We start from the raw sequence: 9,436 nt of genomic DNA, 5'->3' as shown, positions 1-9,436 counted from the left end.
GCGGTGGCCGGGAGCGGCCATTGCACTCCAGTCTGGGTGACAGAGTGAGACTCCAACTCAAAAAAAAAGTTGATTGGGGATAGTCTCAGAGACTCTTTGAGTGAACATTAATTTTTGTTCTATGCTGACATACACATATTTATAAATTACATACACATTCACCTTCAACTCCTTAGTCCTAGCCCACCATAAATCCTACGAAACTTATGTATTTTACTGTATTACCAGGCATGTAACTCTTTTTCCTTCCCCTTAAACTTCAACAATCAACCTGTCAATTCCTATTGATTCTACCATCGAAATATGTGCATGCATTTCACCTCTGCATCTCAGTCGCCGTTGCTCTCATTTAAAATCTCACCTTCTTTTCCCCAAAAGGACGTTTCTCTAATATATCTCCTTATTTCTAGACAATCTGACTCCAGTCTGCCATCCATTCTGCTAATTAAGTAGTTTGCAAGGAAAACGCTTCAATCTCTCATCTCTGGCCTCTAAACACTCACTCCAAAGTTCTTGAACTGTTATACAAAGCACTTCCTGCTTTTTGTATTAAACCATTGGTTTTTCCCACCATGCAGGTTCATGGCTTTGCAATAGACTCTTCTTTCTGCCTTCAGAAGCATATGCTTTTGACTTCATTTTTTTTCATTCAGAAGTTTTTAATCTGTACACAATTTAATCTAAGAAATGCTTTTCCTTATGACTGTAGATTTTGTGTTTAGCTTAGTTTATAAAAATGATCTCTTTTATTTTATGCTGATTTTTTCTACTATTGATTTCTTTTGCATTTAACTTTGCAGTTTATTTTTTGTAAGGTGTTTTTTTTTCCTGCAAATGGAGATCTAAGATTATCTTTTGAATAATCCACCTCTCCTTCTGGTTTGAAATGCCATTGTTATCACTGTCTGAATTACTAGATAGACATCAATTGGCCAGTCTATGCTTTATTCTTCCCACTCACCTGCTTGTCTTTTCGTACACAAATGCATCATGGTTTAACCACCTTAGCTTTATCATATATTTTGACACCTGGTCGGGCAATTCCTGTTTTTCTACTCCATTTTAACTTTCCTCCGACATATTATCCTTCCAAGTAAATTGTAGGGCCAATATTCATGTTCCGTGGAAAACCCTATTGGTATTTGGACTGGAATTTCATTGTTTGGTATTTGAGCTCTTTAAAATGTTGAGTAAGAACGCTGTGCTTCTCCATTTATTCACTCTTTTCACCATGTTTCAGCAAAATTGTATGCATTCATTTCTTTCCTATCCCATGTTGAGATTTTTCCTCCATATTTTAGAAGGCAAACTCATTCTTGACTTCAATGAGAGTGTGTTTAATAGGGGCCTGCTTTCTGTATAATACATACTTAGGGTTTTAAATTTTAACTCACCTTTTTCTAGAAGAAGTTTTTGAACTAGCTGGTAATTTTGGACAGTCTTGCTGCTTGTTCATTTGGGGGATTCTGACTTTTCACTGTTTAATTTTATACCTCATTATTTTGTACCCTTGTCTCTAATTCCCATATCTGGAGCCCTCGGTGCCCTACATAATCTGGTATTTTCTGTCCTCCTAGTGACTGGTTTTCTTTTACGTTTCGTTGTTTTGTTTTACTTATTTTTGACTCAGGGTCTCACTCTGTCTCCAGGCTGGAGTGCAGTGGGGCGATCACAGCTCACGGCAGCCCTGACCTCCTAGGCTCAAGCAATCCTTCCTCCTCAGCCTGCCAAAGTGCTGGGACTACAGGTGTGAGTCCCGGCACCCAGTCCCATTTCATGATCTTTCGTTGTTACCTCCCTTTTTGCCACTGCCAGTCTATAAGTCTTCAGAGAAACTAGACGGAAGGCGCCTTCCTCCAAGAGAGCACCTGCTTATTTCTGCAGGGCGAGAGAGAAGGTGGAAAACTTCGGTGGCTTCTCCCCCTCTTCGGCTGTCCAGTGTAGCCGTCTCACTGCAGGGCCACGGCTTAGACTTTGGTTGTACGTCCTTCCCTGAGGCCTCCCGTTCATATCCCCGTTTTAGTGTGTTTCTTTCTGCTTTTGGACCCTTGGAGATTCACTCCCTGAAGGACCAGCAAGGTGGCAGAACTGTGTTTTATCCAGAGTTTCATTTCTTTGGGACAGGAAGACCCCTTACAAAAACCTAATTTTTTTTTAAATCAATATTTTTTATTTTAAAATTGTGGGGTACAGTTAAGGGTTAGGTATACAAATATGCACCGTTCAGGCACCCTTGTTGATGAGGGATGTCTCCCCATCCCCAGACAGATATTGACTACCATTAATCCCACCTCTCTTCCCCCGCTCCCTGCCAAAAACCTAATTTTTTATGATAATGAAATCAGAGTTCTCTTGGGCTGGCAGCTTTTGACTTATTTCTTTCAAAGTTATTGTTAGCATACACAGTGAGTAAAATAAAATTTAAAAATTTAAAGGAGTATTTGAAAGGTAAAGTGAGAAAACCTTTTTAAAGACCAGGAAGAATTCTGTCATGATTTTTAGTGTTATGCGAATAATGATGATGACAGAGAACCGGCTTAATTGAAATTTAAAATGCTCCAAATTAACTTTTGTCTTAAACATAATATTGGCATGAGTTAAGTTCATTGCCAGATTGGAACTGGGAAATCAACAAGATTTCTGTGAAACAATCCATAGTTTAAGGAAACGGTTTTGCCTCTTTCAAGGTCAGTGGCAGAATGCACAAACACACAATGGGAATTTGAGTCTTAGAGCTATATGTGTCTCCTCTCATTTCTCTTGAAAAGAACTAAAAAAAGAGGAGATATCAGTTAGGGTAGCAATTTAAAGATGAATAAAGATTTTCATTTCAAGTTAGTATTTTGATTTCAGTCTTGAGAAAAATATTTCTTAAAGGAAGTTCTATGACTTTTAGATAAAAACATTAGCTGAGATATTCAGTAGTATCCTTCTGTGAGCACATATCATACCACACAAAATTGCCTTTAAGCATTTACTGCTGATGCATTGGTGGATCCCTGCAAGGCTTAAATTCTAAATAAGTAGACTCTTAGTACTTAAACGTGTGTTCAGAGGGCCAGTGCCCTCCACCCTGTTACTCTGATATCTGCAAGTAGGCAGTCTACCTGTGTGGATGGCTTCTGGACACAGACCCCAGCAATGCACACACACGTGCACATGCATTCTTTTTTCCTTACTGCCATTTTGCATCTATTTCATACAGGGTGGAAGGAGTTAGCAGTCAGTATTTGGTAAAATGAAACAAGTTTCCTTTCAATGGGGTTGTCTGAGTCTGTTTTCTACTTTTCCTTCACTCATATGTCATTATTAGAAGATGACGAGTCTCTTTGTTTTGTAACTACTTTGAATTAAACTTAAATGTGTTGCCTGTATGTAAATAATGCTGGTTCAGATTTTTTAAAGGTACACTGAAGTGCACTGAAGACAGATTCTCTCTCCATCCATACATCTGGTTATGCACCTACCTACCCATGAAGTTGTCCACTTATAAGTGTAATATTTGTAGTACAAAGGAAAACCTTTATTACTTATTTGCTCATCATAGTTTCATTATGCCTATGTGAACAAGAGTGACTCTGCCTGTGTCTGGCAGGGAGCAGGGGATTTTTCAGCAAAACTGAAGCTTGGCAATGTCCTCCGTTTCTTTAATGCAATCCTCACAACGCACCTTCCTGAATTGGTTGGAATTGTTGTTATTTTAGACAATGGATTGAGCAATTTGACGATATTCTAGACAGAATTGACAGAATTTCAAAGCTGGCAGGGGCCTTTTTAAAGAAATGAAAGGTAAAAATCACTTACTTTAGCTGAAAAACCTGACTAGTATTAAAACTAGGATTTGAAAGTCTGGGGTCTCAGTCCACTGCTTTCTAGATCCACTGTATATAAAAAGTACAGTATTTGCTTATTCTACTGCATTATTAAAAGGTTAACAGTTGAAAGAAGATAAATATTATGTAAATCATTGTCATTATTATTATGTAAAAATTAAACTTTGCCTTATTATAAAATCGGAAGCTTACATACTTGTCCCTGATATAAAAATGAAGATGAACTAGAGAACCCCAAATATGCCCTTTCAGGACCTGACTTGGTAAGTCTGAGTTTCAACAGGTATCTCAGATCTCAGGTATGATGTAAATGCTGTACAACTTACATGAAAATTTGTCAAAAATATAAATTTTAAAAAATTCTACCGTAATTTGTACGCTTAGGAGTTTGTCAATCTATTTACTTGTCCTACTAAGAATAAAGAAAACATCTCTAGGCTATCTGGAATGAGAATTGATATTAAATATACTCCTCTCAGAACTGTGGCCTAACTCTATTTCAGAAGTCAACTCGTATATAACGAAGGTGAGAACACAGGATTCTCAAATAATAACTAGATATTTAAGTGAGGTTTTTGTGGAAGGACTTGGTTAATAAAACCAAAGCAATGTGAGTTGCTTTTAACGATTAAAAGGATATCGAGCGATTGAGAAAGAAGGGGAATACGGTTATCTGGTTGAAAGCCATGTGATATTACTAATGAAGCGCAGAGGAAGAGTTCTTGTTTGAAGAGATTGGCATTGATCTTAAGGCCAGAGAAGTGAAGTTAGAACACAAAGAAAATAAGTGGGAACATTTTAAAACAACACTAATGTCTAAGCCCCATCCTCAGAGACAGTGATTCAACAGGCCTGGGAAAAGGGCTGATGGACAGGTGATTTCTAAAGCATTATCAGTGTTTCTAACATCAAGTTTAAGGACCACTGGTAGGAAAAACAGAAAACAGACAAGAGGTCATGTTCCATCATCTGATTTCTAGGAGCATTGTTTTACGTACAGGTGGCTGTATTTCAGGGCCATTGCTTGATCCTAAGCAGAGAGCAAAATTAAAATATTAATGATGGAAGATGGTCCGAGTGGGATTATTAATTGAGAGAGTTCGGAGTTCCTCAGAGGAATAAGAACAATAAGAATTAATTTTAAATAATTAATGAGTATACACATTCTGACAAAAAATATTTCTGGTTTTAATTGCCAGTAGCAAGAAGTAACTTGTTGTAGACAAGAGAGGTTATGACTCATCCAGTTTTAATTTTTTTGTACAATTTTTTATTGTTGTTGTTTTGTTTTTTGAGTTGGAGTCTCACTCTGTCACCCAGACTGGAGTGCAGTGGCCGCTACTGGCCACCGCAGCCTCGACCTGCTGGGCTCCGGCGATCCTTCCACCTCAGCCTTCCAAGTAGCTGCAACTACAGGCGTGTGCTACCACACCCAGCTAATTTTTGATTTATGTAGAGATGAGGTCTCGCCAAGTTGCCCAGGCGGGTCTCGAACCCACGGGCTCAGGCAATCCACTCACCTCAGCCTCCCAAAGCGCGGGATTACAGGCTGAGCTACCGAGCCCGGCTTTTGTACAATTTTTATGACTAAATGCTGAAGAAATATCAAACCCAGTATAAATGACTTGAACAATACAATGGAAAATGATTCTGGGGAAATTATGGTTCATTATTGCACTAGTGTTATAGCCAACCTATACTCAGTTATACCCTATGTTATTATTCTAATATTCTATTTCTTAGAAGGGTTCATATGAAACAAGATAGGGTTTTAGAGATGAGGACAGGACAATCGTGAGTCATATGAGTGAGAATGATCTAAATGTGTCTAATTTTATGGCTGTAACAATAAAAATAAAAGCTTATCGATTCTATTTATATTTGGAACATATATGAAATCTATTTGTAAGTCTTAGTTCTTACCCAGTTTATATTTTTGAAGATAAGTCTTTCCTGGAAAGTGGCTAGAATTTTTAGATAAAAAAAATTAGTGATCATTAAGAGCAGGAATGAGTTCTTTAATAAAAATTGTTGCCAAGAGAATCCAATTTTCTCTATGAATATATTGGGGGGGGGGTTAGAGGATTAGTTAGGCTATGTGGTTTGCTTAGTGGGGATTGACAAGGTTAGTTACAAGGGTAGGTAGGTGGGGTAGATGGAGAAATTAGCCTATACACCAAGTGCAATTATTTCTGTAAGATGTTTGAGAAACTCTCATGGAGTTTCATTGTGGAGTAGATATCTGCAATAGGATAAGTAACTATGTAGAAATTAGGCAGTTTTTTTGTGGGGTGCTATATCCCTGGGCCTACCCTTTGGAATCTTTTCATCAATTAGCTGGATAAAGACATAATTATTAGGGGAACCACAATCTTGAATTCAAAAAATTTATTTTTAGCATCCGCTGTGTCCTATGCAATACGTGGACAAGTCACAAAGGAATTGTTCATACAATTAAATTAGCATCAGAATGATATTGTCCCATTGAAACTCTGGATCAAAACTAGAAAATACCCTAGTCTTGGCTTAAAAATAATATTCTTGAAGACACAATAATAGACACCTGGCTAGATTGTTTGTTTATGGGAATAAGATCTAGAGTTTTGCTCAATCCTGTCTGCATGATTAAGCGTGATGGAAAGGCTGGATCAGCTAATGCAAAAGAGGGACTTCTTTAGAGAAACCAGAGCACCAGTAATGATGAGAACACACTTGAAATATTTATTCCATTCTGAGTGCCTTGCTGAAAACAGACCCTCGAAGATCCTAAGATGCTCAGAGATAAGTGTCTTAAATTAGTCAACAATCAATGTGTAAGTATATCACCTGAATTAAAAGAACCAAAAGGACTAAAAATTAAAATGCTAGCTTGGGAGGAATGGTAAGAGAAAGGGGGAAAGGAGCAGAGGTAATTTTTCTTCTTTCAGAAGTGAGTGATTAGCTATATATGAATAATAGATGCAATACACACCCTCGTCCACACATAAAGTGATGTTAGTTCGTGTTATGGAGAAAGCCACCGACCAGGAAGAGTAAAAGAAGGCTGCCTTCAGGGAGTGGGGCTGGGGTACAGAGACACGGGCTGGAGAAAAGCCCCCTGGTACTATTAGATTACATACTGTGGAAACATCCGCCCACGGGTTATGAGAGTAAACAAGGTCTGGATAACCATCCTGTCCTGGAGAGGAGGTGGAAACAAAGAGAGAGTGAGAGAGAATCAGGGGGCCGCCACGCTGGGTGGTGGAGGGATCAGAAAGCTGATGTGAAGACGGTTGAAGTAACCGGGACTGTTGGCCCTGCAGGAAGTTAGGAGGAGGCATGTGCAGATGTGGAAAGGGGTGGGTAGAGTCAAGGGTAGAAGAGGATGTCTCTGGAAGAGCATATGTCACGCTTACCCTGGAGAGTCTTATCCGTAGGTTCCCAGGACCTGCTGATATGCATATGAGGTGTGTGTGTCTGTGTACCCAAAGGAAACATACGGACAAGTGCCTGCACGCACGGGTCTATGCATGTGTAAATGCATGCACACATGGTTCCATGTATATAAAAGTGTATGTGTACATGGGTCCATGCCTCTGGGGAGGGGAGTAGAACCATCATTTTTAACAGATTTTTTTTTCCAAAGTGGTATGTGATTTAAAATAGGTTGAGAACAATGAGGTTGCCTATCTTATGGGGTAATAAGCACTCATTTAAACAGAAGCCACCTTATATAGATAATTTAGAAATAATTCTCAGCAGGATACAACCGGGGTGGGAGTGGCAGGGGGAACACAACATCAATAAGGGCACCTGAACTCAAACCAGGCCAAGTGGAGACCAAAGGGAGGCCCAAACTTTACCTGTATGCTGACCACTTGTATACCTCGTCCTGAATTGTACCTCATGTCTTTAAAATTAAAAATTAAAAAATTTTTTAAGAAAAGAAAATGCTTCCTATAAAACATGCACCAAATCTTTCTGAATGAGATCTCAAAAAAAAAAAAGAAAAAAAGAAAGAAAAAGACAGAAAGAATTTTCACATTAGGGCAGGATAGGCCAGTTTATTTGAAATAATCTTTGCTGCTCTTAGAGTCTAATATTTACACAACAAAAATAGACTGTTGTGACAGGCTGGTCATCATGCTCGGTGTTGTACTTTCAATGAACTGGGTGAGGTGGGTGCTACCTTAGAAACTTGGAGAAAAGAAAGAAACTTGCCGGAGGCCGCCCCACCCGCAAGGCATGGAGCTGAGATTCGGCCCAGGAGGTCAGAGCCTAGGGTCTGACGCTTTGCCTTGGGAGGGTCTTGCTCTATCTTACTCTAGCCCAGATAATCCAACACAGTGGCTTCATCTCAGTGTCCTTAACTTAATCACATCTGCAAAATTTCTTTTGCTACGTGGGATAACATCTCCACAGGTTCTGGGGATCAGGATGCAGCATCCCTTGGGGTCATTATTCTGCCTTCCACAAGCACTCACTAAATGCCAACCCCTATTCCAGGGACAGAGGGGAAAAACCAAACCCTTTCTCAGAGGAGCGGACAGTTTAGGAGATGTTTAAACCGGTGAGTAAAATACAAAATAATATATGCTAAGAGTTATGAGCAATTGTGACACTGTGGAAGAAACTACCATCTGGCTGGTGTCAAGGGTGGTCAAAACTTAGCATTCTCTTTGACACGCTGAGAGCAATGCGTCACTTTTCACACAGGTTTTGCGACTCTGGGATGTTCACCACCAGCTGTCCATCCAGAGGATAGCTTGTGCTTTCCCCAAAAGTCAGGACTTCAGGTGTCTCTTCCACTTCGACGAGGGCCACGGATGCCTTTTCATCTCATTTAACAACCAGCTCGCCCTGCTGGCGATGAACCGCAAAGCGGGCAGATGGGTGAGGAGCCACGAGACAGCAGTCACCTGCGTGGCATACAGCTCGCTCCTCAAGCAGGTAACGGGGCCTGCCTTCCGTTGTTCTCCTGACCTGTCCCCATGTTCCAAGGCTCGTGGCCTTAAGTCAAGCCCCAGTAAAATGGAAGGCAAATCTAGAGAAGGTCAGCATGGGGAAGAAATGACAGTCGCCACGGGCTGCCCGCAATCCTGTGTGCCCGGGGGAGGGGGGTCTGCTGGGGGAGGCCTGCCCAGCCAGGGACGTGGCGGCCGTGCTGGGGTCACCATGTCCCCTCAAAGACAAACCCAGCCTGGGACACAGCTGGACTCATCCCTGTCGCCTACTGGCCTTGCGCCAATGCCAGCGAACCTGGCTGCCAACTTCCTTTTACGAATACTATCCTCTGGCCTCCCTGGGAAAGTTCTGAAATATGCATGAGACGTAATTAGCAGAGATCCACTTCCCAGCCATGCTTCTCAACGGGCCGGAATGTGTTCATAATAAAATGCTCCGGTTAATGCTGCAGCGCTTGGTATGCAGCTCGAGTGCTGGGTGTCTCCCTGCATTTAACTACGTTCTGTGGCCCGGCCTGCATCTCCATGAGGGATCGGGATGCCATATGGACCACGGCCCTTCCCAGAGGACAGGAGGCCCGGCCGGGTGGCCTGTGGGCACCAGGACAGAGCAGGTGCTATCGATGCTCCCTCTGCTGCGGTCACCTCGTGGGGTCAGGT

General features: G+C 41.0%; 1 protein-coding gene across 1 annotated transcript in view; it reads left to right on the top strand.

Annotated features, from left to right (window-relative positions):
- The window catches only part of WDR49 (WD repeat domain 49), a 134,153-nt gene that overhangs the window by 45,710 nt on the left and 79,007 nt on the right, over window positions 1-9,436 (top strand). Inside the window, 1 exon segment of the mRNA XM_008061292.1 lies at window positions 8,529-8,762. Within this exon segment, the coding sequence (XP_008059483.1) occupies window positions 8,529-8,762 (234 nt within the window).

Source organism: Carlito syrichta, unplaced genomic scaffold (assembly GCF_000164805.1).
Source record: "Carlito syrichta isolate Samal-C Ts95f unplaced genomic scaffold, Tarsius_syrichta-2.0.1 Scaffold305193, whole genome shotgun sequence".
Taxonomy (NCBI): Eukaryota; Metazoa; Chordata; class Mammalia; order Primates; family Tarsiidae; genus Carlito; species Carlito syrichta.
This window is presented reverse-complemented; position numbering and strand designations above follow the sequence as displayed.